This window comes from Penicillium concentricum (assembly GCF_028827145.1).
Source record: "Penicillium concentricum strain IBT 3081 chromosome Unknown utg000002l_segment0_segment0, whole genome shotgun sequence".
NCBI classification, from domain to species: Eukaryota; Fungi; Ascomycota; class Eurotiomycetes; order Eurotiales; family Aspergillaceae; genus Penicillium; species Penicillium concentricum.
In genome coordinates this window covers 1,120,109-1,138,844 of record NW_026622755.1, presented here as the reverse complement: position 1 = coordinate 1,138,844, position 18,736 = coordinate 1,120,109, and the positions used below count along the sequence as shown (strand labels likewise).

General features: G+C 48.2%; 4 protein-coding genes across 4 annotated transcripts; 1 reads left to right on the top strand and 3 right to left on the bottom strand.

Annotated features, from left to right (window-relative positions):
- Positions 1–2,567: 2,567 nt before the first annotated feature.
- Positions 2,568–5,092, bottom strand: N7517_004014 (transcriptional regulator family TF; the record flags this gene model as incomplete). Its single annotated transcript, XM_056721744.1, has 3 exons — positions 2,568–3,922; positions 3,984–4,725; positions 4,781–5,092. 3 exons carry the CDS (start codon positions 5,090–5,092, stop codon positions 2,568–2,570), a joined length of 2,409 nt encoding a protein of 802 aa, XP_056577994.1.
- Positions 5,093–5,961: 869 nt separating this feature from the next.
- Positions 5,962–6,808, bottom strand: N7517_004013 (GPI anchored serine-threonine rich family protein; the record flags this gene model as incomplete). The annotated part of the gene is made up of 3 exons (XM_056721743.1): positions 5,962–6,152; positions 6,228–6,487; positions 6,549–6,808. The coding sequence occupies 3 exons, from the start codon at positions 6,806–6,808 to the stop codon at positions 5,962–5,964; spliced, it is 711 nt and encodes a 236-aa protein (XP_056577993.1).
- Positions 6,809–7,775: 967 nt separating this feature from the next.
- On the bottom strand, positions 7,776–9,834 carry N7517_004012 (alpha-amylase; the record flags this gene model as incomplete). Its single annotated transcript, XM_056721742.1, has 8 exons — positions 7,776–8,416; positions 8,474–8,525; positions 8,584–8,749; positions 8,797–8,959; positions 9,017–9,125; positions 9,174–9,329; positions 9,381–9,484; positions 9,537–9,834. The coding sequence occupies 8 exons, from the start codon at positions 9,832–9,834 to the stop codon at positions 7,776–7,778; spliced, it is 1,689 nt and encodes a 562-aa protein (XP_056577992.1).
- Positions 9,835–10,783: 949 nt separating this feature from the next.
- On the top strand, positions 10,784–18,639 carry N7517_004011 (uncharacterized protein; the record flags this gene model as incomplete). Its single annotated transcript, XM_056721741.1, has 14 exons — positions 10,784–11,146; positions 11,203–11,378; positions 11,429–11,657; positions 11,710–12,191; positions 12,251–13,075; positions 13,123–13,567; positions 13,627–15,842; positions 15,896–15,937; positions 15,984–17,109; positions 17,164–17,334; positions 17,389–17,539; positions 17,593–17,894; positions 17,955–18,315; positions 18,371–18,639. The coding sequence occupies 14 exons, from the start codon at positions 10,784–10,786 to the stop codon at positions 18,637–18,639; spliced, it is 7,158 nt and encodes a 2,385-aa protein (XP_056577991.1).
- Positions 18,640–18,736: the final 97 nt, after the last annotated feature.

The window sequence follows — 18,736 nt, the reverse complement described above, 5'->3', positions numbered from 1 at the left end:
GAGTATGCCGACGAGGTCATCAAGCTCCTTGGTATGGAAGCGTACGCTGATGCTATCGTTGGTGTCCCGGGTGAGGGATTGAACGTTGAGCAGCGGAAGAGATTGACGATAGGCGTGGAACTTGCCGCGAAGCCCCAGCTCCTGCTATTCCTTGATGAACCTACGAGTGGCCTGGATAGTCAAACTTCTTGGTCTATTCTTGACCTGATCGACACGCTCACTAAGCACGGACAAGCAATTCTCTGCACTATCCATCAACCTTCGGCTATGTTGTTCCAGCGATTCGACCGTCTCCTTTTCTTGGCCAAAGGGGGTAAAACGATTTACTTCGGTGAGATTGGTGAAAACTCGTCCACTTTGTCGAACTATTTCCAACGGAACGGTGCCCATCATCTCACTCCTGGAGAAAACCCCGCAGAATGGATGTTGGATGTTATCGGTGCAGCTCCTGGTACGCACAGCGAAATCGAATGGCCAAAGGTCTGGCGGGAGAGTCCAGAGTATGAGAAGGTCAAGGCACACCTCTCGGAGCTAAAATCCACCCTATCTTCCAAATCACAAGATGATTCTTCGCCTGACGCATTTCGGGAATTTGCTGCGCCTTTCTACGTCCAACTGTGGGAGTGTCTCCTACGTGTATTTGCACAATACTATCGTACCCCCACTTATATCTGGTCGAAAGCTGCCCTTTGCATCCTCACTTCGCTTTATATTGGATTCTCATTTTTCCACGCCAAAAATTCCATCCAAGGCCTCCAGAACCAGATGTTCAGTGTTTTCATGCTGATGACAATTTTCGGAAATTTGGTGCAGCAGATCATGCCAAACTTTGTTACCCAACGTTCTCTTTACGAGGTGCGAGAGCGTCCATCCAAGGCGTACAGCTGGAAGGCGTTTATGATCTCGAATATTCTGGTGGAATTACCGTGGAACACACTTATGTCGGTATTTATATTCTTCTGCTGGTATTATCCAATTGGCTTGTATAGGAATGCAGAGCCGGACGACGCAGTGAGCGAACGAGGCGCCCTCATGTTCCTCCTGATCTGGACATTCTTGTTATTCACTTCAACATTCGCACACATGGTCATCGCAGGGATTGAACTGGCCGAGACTGGTGGCAATATCGCAACATTGTTATTCTCTCTCTGCTTGATCTTCTGTGGCGTTCTCTCAACCAAGGAGGCCCTACCTGGGTTTTGGATCTTCATGTACCGAGTGTCGCCGTTTACCTACTTGGTCTCAGCCATGCTTTCGACGGGTGTTTCGGGTGCTGATGCAGCCTGCGAGGCAGTCGAGTACCTCAAGTTCAACCTCCCAGCCAACCAAACTTGCCAGGACTATATGGGCCCTTTCATCAAAACGACTGGGTCCGGGTATCTCAAAGATCCCCTGGCTACCACTGACTGCTCGTTCTGCACGGTCAGTAAAACAAACACGTACCTCTTAGCAATCTCCAGCGATTTCGCTGATGCTTGGCGGAACTTTGGTCTGATGTGGGTATACATCATAGCCAATATCTTTGGCGCGTTACTTATCTACTGGCTTGTTCGTGTCCCCAAGGGGAAGAAGACATCGGGTAGTACCTAGGGGGGCTGTCAATGCACCCTCTGGTCCTTAACACTGAGTATCTTCGCTCTGCAGCTTGGATAGAAGAGTTTCTTATTTGCCTTGATGCTTTTGTCCTTTCAGTTCTTCCCTTGTGCAGGATCATCCTGATCCGCTCTCTCTTTCTTTCCTTTTCTTTTCTTTTCTTTTCTTCCACCACTGTCTTTTGTTTGTCGGTGGCCCCAGACCACCATGTTTAATAAGATCTTTAGATAGATGTAAACAGTTTGCCGCTTTCTCTCGTCAACTACCCTCTTTCTTTTCGGTCCCGTTGAACCATCTCATTGGCGCTTGATTGTTTGCTACAGAATGAGGTCCCATTATTTGAAGATTGTTTGCTACACAGCAGGGTATACATACCCTTCGCTTCCATCGATTGAACCGTAGATATTTCTCCCTCTCTCCCTCTCTCCCTCTGGAGCCTAACACGTTCATTCTATTAAATACACATGAGTATAGACAGTTGTCTCTCTACATACTGGCTCTCCGGAGGTTTAAACTCTCTCTTGGTACATTAATCCTAATAAGCAAGGCAGGCAAGTAGTAAGAAAGAGCTTATGGCGCGTGGAATAGTCGTTCGGAGAATTTGAGTCCCAGCTACCTCATGCGCCGACAATTTACACTCTATGGTCCTCTCATGTGCTATACAAATCACATACGACCATAGGGTGTGGAAAACAGGGCTTCCCGTCCGCTCAGCCGTACTTAAGCCACACGCCGGTGAGTTAGTAGTTGGGTGGGTGACCACCAGCGAATCCTCACTGTTGTATGTTTTTTGTTTTTTTCACATTTTTAATTCGTTCGGACCTAGACAATTAATTATTCCTGTGTATGGAATTTACCGTGCAGGGCAATAAATCGCAAAACGGTTGGGACGATTATTTTTCTCCAAAACCAGTTGAATTGCGGCCAAGTTTATCGTACCCATTGTAGCCGTGTAGCCGTGGTATGTGAGAAAACTATACACCGGGCCCCATCATCAATAATAATAAGTCTTCAAAATTTGCGTCGGTCGGATCCAAAATCCACTCTGACAGAGCAATATCAGTGTCAAGCACCGCACAAAGACCCCGTAGGTTGTCTCGAGATATTTGTGCCTCTTCGAACTCTTGAAACTGTACATCCTCGCTTCCTTCATTGTTTCCAAAACCCCGCGAGGCCGTTGATTTTGGCGATTGGGGGTTATCGGTGCCATGATCTCGTTGCATCTTCCAGTTGCTTGTCTCTCTTGGTATACCCCCCTGCTGCGGATGGTGGACAGCGCTAGGCGTCTGGGATAAATCACTCGTGGGGGGTATGTCACTCAAATCCAGGCCCTTGCTAGGGGCTATACGGCGAATGCGGCTGTCGCAAAGCAGAAAAGCTCGACGAGCGGCCTCATCAGATTTCCCTAGGCAATGAAGCCAGTGGAGTGCTTTCTTAGTCGCGGCAAAAACAACTTCAAGCGTTTCCACCGACCCAGTAGCGCCCTCGTCAGCCTCGGACCTCGCTGATACTGAGAGAACCGACAAATGTATAAGGGAAGCTATAGTGGCTTGCATCAGAAAATGCAGGAAACCCCACCATGGGGCGACATTGTAGGCCCAATCCATATCTGGTTGATCTGGTAGGACAGCGATGAGCGCCAAAGAAGCACGTAGGAATGCTGAAGAGGTTTTGTTGTAGAACCGGGATCGTGGAAACCTGATGCCGCTATTTTCGACAATTTCTGGGCGTGTAAGACAATGCCGATTGAGGACAACCCGAGCGCTGTAATAGTGCAATGCTAACGAGACTTGATAATTTGATCTACTCCTGAGGAGTTGATTACCATGCTTGTCTTCAAAGGCCAAGGAAGGATGTAAGCCAGATACCCATTGATCTAACTTGTGATTGTAAATCCCAATGCGACTTTCGATCTGAATCCAACCGTCTCGAAAGATGCTCGTACTATGCTCGCGATTGGTGATGGCATGCGTGATCAAAGCCAAGTCTACTAGATAAAAGAAGTAGAGAGACGCGCTGGGCTCCATAGATTTCAAGAACGTATGTTGGGATTCGGTCTGTTCGTCGCGTTGAAAGACCGTCCATTGCAGGTCGTAGGCCTGGACAGACTCCATCGAGTCAACAATAGACAACCCATACTCTGAGTCTCCAAAGAGCAGCGGTGGAGGTGCAGAGCAGGAACCATCTCCAAGACAAGAGGCTCGGCCAGTCATGACAGAGAGCAGGTGTTCCAGGTAGAATATCGACCACCACAGCCGCTTCCGCGCTTCGTTGGATTCCGTATCAAACGTATTATTCGTTCTTCGAATATTAAGTCCTAATGCGATGCCTGAGCGTGCGGCAATTCCGACCATTTTCCAGGACATATGAGTTCGTTAGAAATACATAACACAAAAAAGCATCCACAGGAACGAATCCCCTTATAACAGATGTTTGGGGACCATACCTATTAACCCGAGAAACTGTCAGAAAATATAACGCCATCAGAGTCTCGACCTGCACTTGTTGCAGATCCTCATAGCCAAAGAGAACAGTATCCGATATGTTCAGGGACTTCGCTCGAGCAAAGAACACGTCTTCATCAGCGTTATCCTGCAGATCTTGCTGGGAGGCTCGGCAAAAGTTCCGACCAATAGCAAGGACCATATTGAAGACAGCCAACCACCTCCTTCCGGGGTTTATCGAGCTTTCTGAGTAAAGTCGGCGATACTGATCCATGAATAGGCCCCATCGGAGGATTGGAAAGGACGTGTCGACGTTAGTGCGAAAAATATGGAGTAGATGGTCTGCCAGCGCTTTCGGCGGTAGGACGAAAGCATTCCTCACTTCAGGTTCGGACAGATGATGGTAGTCAAGATGATAGTTCATTGGGCTGATGGAGCCACTGACGAGAAGCCGGTCTTTTGAAGGATTCCCTAAAGAATCCGAGTTGCTGCTCTGGCTCGGAGCATTCGACTCCAACCGTTGCATCCACGCAATTTCAGAATCTTTACCCATGTATCCTGTAGCTCTGCTTTCCTTGCTTCGATTGAGATCTTCACCCACCGTATCAATATTGTCCAGAGAGCCAATCGATGAAAATGAAGCATTAGAAGAACTGCTTCGCCGTTCACTCCATGTTCCATATGGGTCCTATACTCATTTGTCGTTTAGCGGGGAGATCACGCAGTGACAGACCTAAACGTACTTTAAGGGCGCGTTGAACTTGTTTGGCAGTCGACTCGTCGACTGTATTGGAGATATTCCGAAGCAAGTCCTCGTAGACTCCAATTTTCAACTGAGCCAACTCTAGCTGCTTCCGCTCTCTAACACTTTTTGCCTCGGAATAATCGCATGCCGTTAGACCGTGAGCATCGCACTGGGCGCATGTAGGCTTTTTGCCGTCACACTTCAGTTTCCGCTGTCGGCACGTGTCGCAGGCCCGCGCAGTTCGCCTTCGTCCCTCATTTTCGGATATTTCGCGTCTCAGACGTGGAATAAGAACTTTGTTTACCATCATGATATAAGAAACAATTCAAGGGTTTCGAGGGAGCCCCTCACACATTTAATGAAGGCTTTGTGCCAACACAGTTATCAAGAAAAGAACAACTTTGGGGGAAAAGGGAAAACGCCAAGCCTCTTCTTCATACGTCATAAGGCGAAAGTGGATACACCCAAAAGAGAAGGTAAATTGGGCGATCTATAAATATCAGAATACAACACAGAAGAACCGAGAGTATATATGTGAATAATTAGAATAGGGGTCAATTTCTACCTCCCAATATCTAATAGTACTTCAAATTAAACGTATAAAGCAATAAATATCTAAATTGGGCATTATGGATAGCGAATTTGCTTGAGTTCTGCGATTGCGGCAAGTTGAACTATATATATTTTCCAAGAAAACATCATGAGAAAAAAAAATCGTTAAGTGTCGCGGTTATCTGTTTTTATATTTTGGGGGTCAGAAATCTATACATTAATTGATTGTCTGTTATGATGTATGCCGCGATCCTGGCCACTTAGTGAACCTCACTCTGTCAGATATGATGGCTGTACACCAGGCATTTATATAATAATGACTTCCAAAAATAAAATTATCGTCAAAGTCGATGTGATGGGGATATGTAAGATCTTTGGCTAACTTGATTTTGAAACAGGCATTCAAGAACTGTAAGGACAATATTATTTTCTCTGCATCAAACCACAAACTCTTCATGCTCAGTAACTTCGCATATTTCTGACTTATCGTTACGAACCAGTTTTACCTCGTCCATAGAGTCTTCTGGGAAAACATGTGTGGGGCTACGAAGGCGAGGCGAATAAGGAGAAGTCTCTGCTATGCAATCTATGGACGCTTGAGGCACAATACTATCTGTTGGATATGATCTAGGCATAGAAGAGCGCGAAAGCACCACCGAGTACAGCCATGGCTCCTTTGGGAGCACTGAACTGAGACAGCGCAGCACCAGTCGAGGGCGAAGCGGAGGCGGAGGCAGAGGCACTGGTGGATGAAGTGTCGGAAGAGGTGGAAGAAGTGGTCTTGGAAGAAGAGGTAGAAAATGAGGAGGTGGTGGAGCCTGTAATAAAAGTGGATTAGTATGATCACCTTGTAACAATGCGGAGTTGCATCATGCCTGAGGAAGACAAAAAACTAGTCGACGACGTGGCTGTTGAAGACGCGGACGATGTAAGGGTGGCCGCGACGGATGTAGATGTGGTTACATTGGACGTCGTGTAAGAAGAAGTGGAGGTGGTGACGGTGGTGGGCAAAGACGTAGAAGCAGATGTGGAAGAAGAGGTAGAAGAAGACGAAGATTTGGTACCATCATCCGAAGCGCCCTTCTTGGCAGTGAAAATGTCACTGACGGCGAGCTGGCCCGCAGAATCAATTATCTGGATCTCGTAGTCATCTCTGAGACATGACAGAACGGCATTAGTGTTGTTTTTTTCTATTCACCTACTCTTCTACATACCCGTTGGAAATGCTGGGGTTAGGCTGGGTGGTGTATTCGCCGTCAGAGGTCTGGACGTTATCCGCCAATTTGGTCTGGAAGGAGCCATCCTGACTTCGAAGGATGATGCTAATTACTTCAGGATCACTAGGATCGCTAGTGAATTTGATAGTTTTGGGAGTGGAGAAATCCCACACCGTGTCTGATGACGGAGTGGTTATGGTGATGGCAAAGGCCGACGAGAGGAGGCTCAGGGCAGTGATGGTGAATGAGTAGCGCATTTTGATCGAATGGAAGTATGGAATTACTGGAGAGTGAGGCTTTAGGGAATGTTCAATTATTTCCCTGCAAAGGTCTATATATGTCTTTGGTCGATAGACTCGGAAACAGATTATGAAAAGAACCAGTATGTACTCCGTACAGAGATCAGTAACTTTCAGCTGATGCTGAGCGCATTGAGAATACGAGATAGTCCAGGCCTTGCACATATGATCTCCAACCTGAGCTGAGCCTCTTGTGGAGCGACTGAAAAAAATCCAGGGGTCGTTCTGGTGCCCACGTAGGGTAACAACAAACGGGCACAGCTAGAATCAGCCGCCTTATTGTGTTGGGCCCATCACGGTGGGTATTGCACCTTATCTTTCCAATCAAGTGATTGTGACCTGTTGTCCTTGCTAGGATCACGCTCTGCATCAGCCATTGGGTCCATCAAAGTGAGCATTGCACCTTATCTTCCCAATCGGGTCTCCAAACCGCATTGTGATCTGTTGTCCTTGCTAATAAAGAATTGAAACATTTCAAACATCCAAGGGCTACTATCACGTCAGCGCTAGGTTAGAGTTAAGAAGTGCAGTAAATACGGAGGGCTGGAAATCGACATCTGGAGGTTATAATTGCAACTCTATTTTCGTACTGTATCGTTACTTACAACCGTGAATTAATACCGGTCATGTAAGGCGGCATGTAAGACGGCATGCACTAGTAGGTCTAGATGCCGTCTTACTGTGTTAGGCGCAATAGTCAAAAGCTTGAAATCCTGACTTAAGTACGAAGTTTCTATGTTGTTGTTACTCGACATATCTCCTATTTTCCATGCTAATTCACATGTAATATGAAAACAATAGAATTAAATGTATGGAGCATCTCGTCTATATTAAAATCATTGCAGAAACCATCCAAAAGAACGTCAACAAAATCGAAAACTAATACGGAGGAAATATGCTCAAAACAGAATGGCGGTCTAGAGAATTAGATGGAAACGTAGGACGTAGTCAATGCAGCCGTGACTATCAATGTCCGAATCTCCCACGACAAGCCGAATAAAGCAATCCCAGTGCTGGTGGAAGTCTTTGGACTTGCTGAGGTTGTCGATGTCTGGGTGTCATCTCTACAAATATTGGGGCTTCGGTTCAAGCTTTTAGTAGGATAGTACACCCGAGGTCCTCCATCCGAGCTGAGGTCCACATGAAGGTTCCCGCTTGCATCAGTCACAAATGTTTTGCAGGACAAGAGTTCGGTCACATTTTGTCCGGATGAAAATCCCGTGCCGTCGGAGCCAAGCGTGATTTTCGTGGTGGCTTTGGTGGCTGGCTTGGCTCCCAAGTTGGAGACGACACTCACAATCTGGTTACCGGTAAATCCCTTGCGCATGGCCAAAATGTTTGTTGAGTTGTAAATTGGTAATGAGAGGTATGATAGATAGTCGCCCCCTGATTTTGGGGCGACCGTGAACTTTTCTCCGTCGCCGCTCGCATATGATCGAATGCGATTCAACGCTTGGACTAGCAAAGGTAGGGAGGTCGAGTTCATCGAGTATTTGGTAAGCCATAGGGCCTCCCGATTGACAGGGTTGAATCCACCTGACAGGTGCTGTTCTTCCCCGTAGTAGACTGGATTGTGTTTTATCAGTTTTTTTGGCTTTTTCTATTCGTGCGGGCGCAACATACGGATGGGGATACCGTCAGCGAGCATGTTGATTGTGAGAATGTTGCGAGCCAGCTAATCAGGAGTGAAATGTGAATAGATGCTGACAAAATACTGGATGCACTCAACTTACCGATATGTCTGAAGTATATGAGCCAAAGCGAGGGACATCCTGATTCGATGTGAAAGTTCCCAGGGGTAGTACGTCGTCGCACTGTGTCCTGATGTGATCGATGGACTGTACAATCCTGTTCAAGTCTCCGTTGGTTGTGTTGAAGGCTTCTGAGAGGATATAATACCTAAAAAGGGTCAACACGCCCTCCGTTCATCTTGATGAGCTACTCACAACGGAAAATTCAGAAGTCCGCTTAGACTGGGCTGTAGAGAACAGTAACCAGATGCGTCTCTTGTGGCACCTTCACCCATAGTGAAAACGCCCGCTGCCTTGCTGAAATTGGAGAAGAAGACGGGGGGGATGTTCAAGACACTGTCGATTCTCAAGCCATCAACTACAAAGGATAACTGTTATTCAATGTGTTGGAGAGATAGGAAACATATCCACATACTGGAGTAGTTCGAAACCAACTGTGAAATCCAGGTGCCCAGAAGCTGCTGGACTTCCTGATCCTCGTTTCGCAAATCTGGAAGCGACATTGTGTTGTCTCCCATCCAGCACTAATGAAGGCTTAGCAATGATCCCATAACACGCGATGACAGACTTACATCCAGAACACAGGTCTTGTTTGTGGGATCCTCAGAAAGTAGCTTGTAGTCGTGGAAATACTTCTGATCATTGAATGGATTGAACGTGCTGTAGTCGATAGTGGAGGCATTTCCAGCCCAGGCCATGTCACCAACGACAACGTCCAGCATCAAGTACTATTTTTCAGGTCAGCTTTTCGTGAGTAGATATGGCGGCTGGCGACTCACCATGTCACGCGCGTGCAACGCTGCGGATAACGCTTTGAGGTCATTGGAAGTGCCAAAATGGGAGTTGATGGAATACAGGTCGTTTGGCCAATATCCATGGTATGCTAACACCAATCTTTAGTTCTCTATATCTGTTGACAGTCACGATGGCCATACCTAAGAGGTCCACCGTGCGAGTTGACTCCTGGCTTTGCACTGGAGAGATCCAAACTGCATCGAACCCGAGTTCCTGAATATAATCTAGCTTATTGATGATGCCCTGAAAACTCCCACCACAATACTTTCCCAGTGCTGCATCACAAGAAGTGGTGGTTGAGTTATCGGATCGAGCGAAGCGATCGGTGACCACTTGGTAGACTGACCGACTGAGCCATTGGTCTCGGGAAGCCGCGTGTACTGTCCCAATGGCAGCAACCGCCAAAATCTTCCACCACATTGTCGGTGGCGTTTGCATAGGTCAAAGAAGAGGAATCAGAGACGAAAAGGTTACTTAAAGTTAATTGACAATTGTCATATATGAAAATGATCTACAATATACGGTGAGGTATATGTATACCATACCGTATATGTAATACATTTACATATGTATTATTGATTTGTGTATTTTATCGGCCCGATCGGGCTTCGACTCAATCTCCCGACTCCAACAGCCTCATCTCAATCGAGGGCACAGATGCCGAGGGAACGGAGTCGCCGTGAAACAAAAAAAACAAAAAACAGCCAGACAGGAACGAGACAGGAACGGGCCACACCCCTTATCATCGTCTTCTCATAGGTCAATTGCTAGGGCTGTATCAGGAATGACGTGTCCTATCTACTATTAAGCGGGATACCCGATCTGGCATAATTTCAACACTTTATGAGTGATTTACTTCCGACTTGTCTTGAAACCTCGTATAACTTTGCATCAAACACGTATGAACTATGCTCCATTCATGCAACGCTATCGAACAATGATCCACTTCGTATATTCGGGCATCCTGTAGACCACGAAGTTCGTACGGAGTATACCGATGCATGTCAGCTTGGGATCCATCGTCCAAAATTAGGACGGCTCAATCGCTTAGCGTGAGTATAGAGATACTTTTATGTAGAGTGAGGCTGTAAAGGCTGGCTCGGATCTCCAGCGGTTCGCCTGATGGCTCCATCTATGCTGATTTACAAAACGGTGATTGGTATTCTCGCACTCAGATTCAACCATTGCATAGGTCTAGGCGGCTCCAAAGTATTCATTATCTTCCACATGGTTCCCTTGTGCATCTGAGCCCTATGAATGGTTCAATATATCTGTTTCTATGAGTTATCACTTTCTTCCTGGTATGCACTCTGTGATTGTTCTTTTGTAGTTGAGGCTCGAACAGCGTGTTCTGTGAATGTCATTTTAGTGGCATTCACTGTGCGGAATGGTGTTCCTCACTTCCATCACTCGTTACCTTGCCATTGTTGCACTATCTATACGCACTGCCCAATCCCTGCCATATCTTCCAGAGGAAGCAAACTGGAATCTCAACCAAAATCAGACAGCAACACACCCTCTCGACTACTCCGGTCAGTGGGATGACCACATATACAACCCTTCGCCAGAAAATTGGCGATTCCCCTTTTACACGATATTCCTCGACAGATTTGTAAATGGCGACCCGAGTAACGATAATGCAAATGAGACACAGTGGGAACACATCTTGACCTCCAACGAGTTTCGCCATGGCGGCGACGTTCTTGGTTTGGTTGATACGTTTGATTATCTTCAGGGAATGGGGATCAAGGTGCGTTTGTTTGCTTCAGAAAGACTGGTTGTGGGAAATATATTGATCATATCTAGGGCGTTTATCTCGCTGGAACACCCTATATCAACTTCCCCTGGGCCGCAGATGGATACTCCCCGCTTGACCTGACTCTTCTGGACCATCATTTTGGTATGATCGAGGAATGGCGCACAATGATATCCGAGGCGCATCGACGGGGGATGTATGTTCTGTTTGATAATACCTTTGCAACGTATGTATCCATCTGCGCAACCTCCGGTGTCATCTGCTGATTGTGAATAGAATGGGCGACCTTATCGGTTTCCAGGGTTTCTTGAACCAGTCCGCGCCGATTAATCCCAGTGAGTACGACTATGTATGGAAGACCAACCGTCGATACTGGGACTTTCAGCCTGGAAATGAAGTTGAGAGTGAATGTCCCTGGGAGTATCCTCGGTTCTGGGATGATGACGGATCCGGCTTGACAACCACATCCCTTGGTCCTTCATGTCGGGATAGTGAATTTGATCAGGTAAGCATTCCCTTTCTTTCGATATTGAAGGATGACTGACTGAGCTCTACAGTATGGAGAAGTTGCCGCCTTTGGAAACTACACCGAATGGGAAGGACAAATATCCAAATTCGCATTTGTGCAGGATCGTCTACGCGGATGGCGGCCAGACGTGCTAGCCAAGATCAAACACTTTTCGTGTCTAACCATCACCATGCTTGATATCGACGGATACCGCGTTGACAAGGCTCTCCAGGTCACCCTTGACTCGCTTGGAGAATGGTCCGAGTACATGCGGGATTGTGCCAAGCAGGTGGGAAAGGACAATTTCTACATTCCCGGAGAGATTGTGGGGGGAAACTCTTATGGCTCGCTTTATATCGGTCGCGGTCACCAGACAAATCAAACCATCTCCAATTTGACGGAAGCGTTCATGATGACGAACAAGACAGACAAGTCAGATGAAGATCTCTTCTTGAGACCCGCGGAGAGGTCCGCGTTGGACGGGGCGGCGTTCCACTACACATTATATCGTGGTCTGAGCCGTTTTCTAGGGTTAGTTTCTCCCTCTCTCGCCACTTTCAATTTACTCATGCTAACATCGTCGCGTTCAGTCTAGACGGTATCTACACTGCAGAAGGCGACCCACCCGTCAACTTTGTGGAGACCTGGAATGGCTTTGTGCAGACCAACGATATGATCAACACGAACACCGGCAAGTTCGATCCTCGTCACCTGTTTGGTGTCACGAATCAGGATGTTTTCAGGTGGCCAGGGATCAAACACGGTACCCACAAGCAGAATCTGGGTTTGTACGTCGCTACGTTGGTCATGCCTGGAATTCCCATCCTCTCCTGGGGCGAGGAACAGGATTTTTACGTACTGGACAGCCAGGCCGACAACTATGTCTTCGGTCGTGGACCGATGTCATCTGCTCAGGCATGGCAGCTTCATGGATGCTACAAGCTGGGGTCATCGAAATACGTTGATTTCCCGCTCGACCGCTCCTTGACCGGATGTCAAGATGATTCCGTCAGTCTCGATCATCGCGATCCTTCTCACCCCGTGCGAGGCCTGATGAAAATGATGTTTGAGATGCGTCAAAACTATCCCGCTCTGAATGATGGATGGTACCTGCAGCAATTGTCTAACCACACGTTCGACATTTACCTTCCAGGTAGTAATGGGACCCCGACTGAGACTGGGATGTGGAGTGTCCTAAGATCGCGCTTTGCGGATGCGCAGAATTTTGACGGCCAAGGCCAGGGGAATCAGAGCGTCTGGCTGGTGTATTCTAATGACAACCAAACAGTTGAACACCAATTTAACTGCAGCAGTAAGGACGCTTTGATCTCGCCATTTGCCGCGGGAACAACGGTCAAAAGCCTGTTTCCACCGTTCGAGGAATTTAAGCTGTCCAACAGCTCGATTACGCTTGGGTATTATTGCTACTCTGAAATTGATTCCTGTTACTGACAATGAGTAGATTGGAAGGGTCTCACGTTCCCAACGGGTGTCATCCCAACCTTACTATGCCGGCCTGGGGTTTCAAAGCCTTTGTTCCGAAGGATAAATTCGTTCAGCCTTCCCCATATATAACGCGCTTCTCCCCAGGCCATGACGCTCGACTTGTGCCCCAGGGAACAGGTGGGGAGACAGTGCGAATTGGCTTCGAATTCTCTCAGAAGATGGATTGCGAGGATATCACCAACTCGCTGACTATCACGTCCAAAGCTCTTCACGACGAGAGCCCGCAGCTTGACACAACCTCGATCTCTTGTAAATCGATTAAAGAGAGTGATGTTGTGACATGGCCGGGGGCACTCACTAGCGTTTTCCGCTATGAGGTAGATTTGGGCAAGGTATTTCCAGGGGTTCACAGAGTCACACTTAGCAATGTGACTACAGCAAATGGAAATCAATCCACAGGTGTGAGTATATTCCTCGCTACACAGGTTGAGAAAGTCACAATACTAATTGAGTCGGGCAGTCCGTCGACCACTTTCTTTTCCGTATCGGACAGCTAGACAATCCGATGGTCTGGCCACAGTTGGCCAACTACAGTAGAACGCTACTGTTCGACAACCCATCGTCTGAGACTGAGCCCTTCTCGGTAATGCCGAAGGCCCCTGGTGCAGATATGTGGCGATACTCGCTGGATTTTGGAGCTACATTCACAGCCTGGATGACATACACCGGCTTCAATACGTCGATCCCCGGCAAAAATTGGACCGGTACCGCGGACCAGGCCTGGGAAGGAGAACACATCCTTGCCCAATACTGGAGCAAGTTGACCGGAAGCAGTGCTCACTGGCAGCATGGAGACACGCAATGGGCATATAAGCCCCCACGTCGCTTCCCAAATCTCTTCATCGAAGGCGAGTTCAACCAGTTCGGATATGACGCTGGCTATTCAAACAAAATGGCTCTTAGCAACGTCACTGGCCTGTGGGAAATTCACTTCATGGGTGAATGGCCCGTGCAGATTGCATTCAACGCCTGGGGATTAAACGAAAACGGCCTACCCGACCAAACACAGGTATTTGGGGACATCGACGGAGACAACGTTCTGGATCAGGTCCCTCCAGTAACGCTGCTGAGCAATGTATTCAACGTCACCATCCCACCCCCTTCGCCATACCTTGCCTTCAAGCTGTCGGTGGGTGACGGCGATCTTAAGGTCTACGCTACGCCCACAGGATCCAGGTGGATTCAGCTGGCGATATTTATCGTGCTAGCAATTGTACCTGTCACCACTGCTGTCGGTGCGGTGTATGTTTACCTGAAAGCCTTTTCCCAGGTCAAATTCAACCAAATCGGTGTCACCGAGAAAAGATCAACCTTCGCTCCACTGGTGAGCGTCTTTCAGAAGGCCGCTCATCGATCTAGTGACAGGAACTCCAACCCCGGACTTGCTGTAACCAATGTGGGCCCGTTCCCATCTGAAAGTGGAGGCGTCGTCGGTGCCACGGTAAACACCCGCCGACGAACCGTGCTCATTGCAACGATGGAATACGATATTGAGGATTGGGCCATTAAGATCAAGATTGGTGGGCTCGGTGTGATGGCCCAGCTAATGGGGAAACATCTGACCCAGCAGGATCTCATATGGGTGGTCCCATGTGTTGGAGGAGTTGACTACCCTAAGGACAATCCCCGTGAGCCGATGGTAATCACCGTTCTTGGAAACAACTACGAAGTGGACGTCCAGTATCATCGGCTGCAAAATATCACGTACGTCTTGTTAGACGCGCCTGTGTTCCGAGCTCAGTCCAAATCAGAGCCGTATCCTGCCCGTATGGATGACCTGGATTCGGCTATATTCTATTCTACTTGGAATCAATGTATTGCCGAAGCTCTTAGGAGATTTCCGACTATCGACCTCTATCACATCAACGACTACCATGGCGCCGTTGCCCCCCTCTATCTTCTACCACAGACGATTCCATGCTGCCTGTCTCTGCATAATGCTGAATTCCAAGGACTCTGGCCAATGCAAACCCCACAGCAAAGTCAAGAGGTTTGCAGTGTCTATAACCTTGACCATGCATTGGTGAAGAAGTATGTGCAATTCGGCGAGGTATTTAACCTGCTTCATGGAGCTGCCAACTATCTGAAAATCCACCAAAACGGATTCGGCGCTGTTGGTGTCTCCAAGAAATATGGCAAGAGATCTTACGCCAGATATCCTATTTTCTGGGGTCTGAAGAACATTGGGGCGCTGCCAAACCCCGATCCATCTGACATCGCCAAGTGGGATCATAACGCAAACAACAATCTCGACGACGTTATCATCGATACAGAGTTTGAAGCCAATCGTGCCGCACTCAAGCGACAAGCGCAAGAATGGGCAGGGCTCAAAGTTGACTCAGAGGCCGAGCTGTTTGTGTTTGTTGGTCGTTGGTCTATGCAAAAGGGCGTGGATCTGATTGCAGACATCTTCCCCTCCATTCTAGACGCTCATCCGAAGGTCCAGTTGATGTGCATTGGTCCAGTCATTGATCTCTATGGAAGGTTTGCCGCCTTGAAACTGAATCGACTCATAGAGCTCTATCCTGGGCGGGTCTATTCTAGACCAGAGTTTACTGCACTACCGCCCTTCATTTTCAGTGGCGCTGAATTCGCCTTGATTCCTTCACGTGATGAACCGTTCGGGCTGGTGGCCGTGGAATTTGGACGGAAAGGAGCGTTGGGCGTGGGATCACGGTATGACTGACCTGGCTTGAATCTACCGCCAGTGCTAACCTATGTTTCTTTAGTGTTGGTGGCCTTGGGCAGATGCCAGGATGGTGGTACACAATGTGAGTTGTCCTTCCCTCACGATATGTTCAGACTAACCCCTTCTAGCGAGTCTATGACAACCAAACATCTTATCCAACAGTTCAAGATGGCCATTAACGACGCTCTGAAATCATCTCAGGAGACACGAGCGCTCATGCGTGCACGATCCGGCAAGCAGCGCTTCCCCGTAGTACAGTGGGTTGAGGATCTGGAAATGCTACAAACTACCTCAATAGAAAAGCACGCCAAGCACTCTAAACCCCACGATCGCAATTCATGGAGGATTTCCCGTGGCAGCACCCTTGTCCCAGAGAGCAATCCCAAAGTCTCGTCGAGCTCAAACAACAGTCGCGAACAGAGTCGATCACGCAGCCACACCGTGTCTGTCCCGCCGAGCAGGCCGATGATGACTGATATGAGACTTTCTGGACCTCGACCAGGCTTTGACCACGTTCTCTTGCCGACGAATCTGTCTTCGAGTCTAAGCATGTCCGACAACGAGCCCGATCCAGATACCGACCCAAGACGCAGACCCTTGTCCTCCAACCCTCTCGCAGACTCACGAATGGTCTACACTGCGGCAAGCGACGGAGAAGATCTCGAGCCCTTTTCTTGGGCCGTCCAAGAGGACGGCAGTGTTCGTCCGTCGCCATTTGGAACACCGACTATGTATTTTTCTCGATCAGGTGCCAGCACACCAGTTCTCGGTGTAGAAGACGGCCTGTTGGGCCGAAGAGAGGCAAGGGCATCAATGATGAGTCTGGTTAGCGTCGATGGTATAGTAAAAGAAAAACAAGACTACAACCTCCAGAAAGTTGATCCATTTTTCACGGATGCGAACAACGAGTACGCGGTTAAGTTTGAAAAGAAGCTTGCGGATCTGAATGGCAAGAACTCCGATGACCAGCTCTGCATCGAGGAGTTCCTCGAGAAGAGCGAAAAAGACTGGTTCAATCGATACCGCAATGTCAAACTGGGCAAGTCCCCCTTGCCGTCTCCTGCACCCTCTGTCTTTCGCTTCAAGGTTCATGACACCAGTCGACCAGAGACCCCGACAATCACTGGTCCAGGTGCAGGCCCAAATACCAGGCAATTCCTTCTTCCAAACGACCATGTTACCCCCACGGGTTTGAAGCGCTTCATGTTGATGAAGCTCGGTGATTGGCCTGTGTACTCCATCTTCCTCGCTATTGTGAGTTAACCTCCACCATAAACTTTCATTATAGCCGTTGACAGCATTCTTTAGGGCCAAATTCTCGCTTTGAACTCGTACCAGATCACACTCCTGAACGGTGAGATTGGACAGACGGCCGAAAAGCTATACATCCTGGCATCCATCTATCTTGCCTCTTCGATCATATGGTGGATGGTTTTCCGTCTAGTCCCATCAGTCTATGTGTTGACGATTCCTTTCTTTGTATGTTGACATTCCTCTACCTGTCATACAAGGTCACAAGCTAATTACCCGCAGATATACGGGTTTGCCTTTTTGTTTGTCGGTCTTGCCGGTTCCATCCACGACAGCACAAGTCAAACATGGCTACAAAACGTGGGAACCGGCTTGTATTCGTTTGCATCTTCGAGTGGTTCGATTTTCTTCGCCCTCAACTTTGGAGATGAAGGTATGCAACAACCCTCCTCAGAAGTATGGAACTTATCTGACTTTATTCTCCAGGTGGAGCACCTCTGAGGTCTTGGATATACAGAGCCACCATCATCCAGGGCACCCAGCAGTTGTTCATCAGTTTCCTTTGGTACTGGGGTAGCTGGATGGCAAGTCTCAATCAAAAGGGTAGCACGCAATTCAGCCTCGCCATGACCGATCCAGGCGCTTTGCTCGGGATCGGAGTCGGACTCGCCTGTTTTCTATGGCTGTTGGGAGCCCTGATCTTCTTTGGACTTCCTGCATATTATAGACAAGCACCGGGTCAAGTGCCGACATTCTACCTATCACTCTTCCGCCGTCGCATCATTCTTGTACGTCTCATCCAGTCCCTCCCTCAAGCTAATTTTGATTGCTGACGTTGTATTTTGCAGTGGTTTTTCTACATGGTGTTCATATCAAACTACTGGCTGTCGGCACCGTACGGACGAAACTGGCTCTATCTCTGGTCCAGCAAGCATGCACCCGTGTGGCAAATCGTGCTCCTTGTCCTCTTCTTCTTCATCGTCGTCTGGGCGGGAGCTCTCTGGGTCTTTCACGTCTTTTCCAAGAGACACGCCTGGTTCATCCCGATATTTGCCATTGGTCTTGGTGCTCCTCGATGGGCCCAAATTCTGTGGGCAACCTCCAACATAGCCTCTTATATCCCCTGGGCCGGTGGTCCCGTGGCCGGAGCTATCCTTGGTAGAGCACTATGGCTCTGGCTAGGAGTTTTGGATTCCCTTCAGGGTGTCGGTAGGTTTTCATCTCGCGAATTAACCATAACACAAACTAATTCACGCCAATACAGGGTTTGGAATGATCCTCCTCCACACAATGACTCGATTCCACGTCACCTTCACACTTCTAGCCGCTCAGGTGGTCGGTTCCATTGCGACTATGCTCGCCCGCGCGACAGCACCGGATAAGTTGGGCCCTGGTGATGTGTTCCCTGATTTCTCCGCTGGCGTCGTAGCCGGCTTGGAAAAGGCAGACTTTTGGGTCTGCCTCCTCTTCATGCTATCCATCAACGTGCTCTGCATCTTCTTCTATCGCAAGGAACAACTTGCAAAGCCTTGATGTTTCAACCTTGACTAGCGTTTTCGTTTCTTTTTTTTGTTTTGCATACACTTGAACTCGTGGTGGGTATTGTCAGAGGATTAATTATACTATAGTG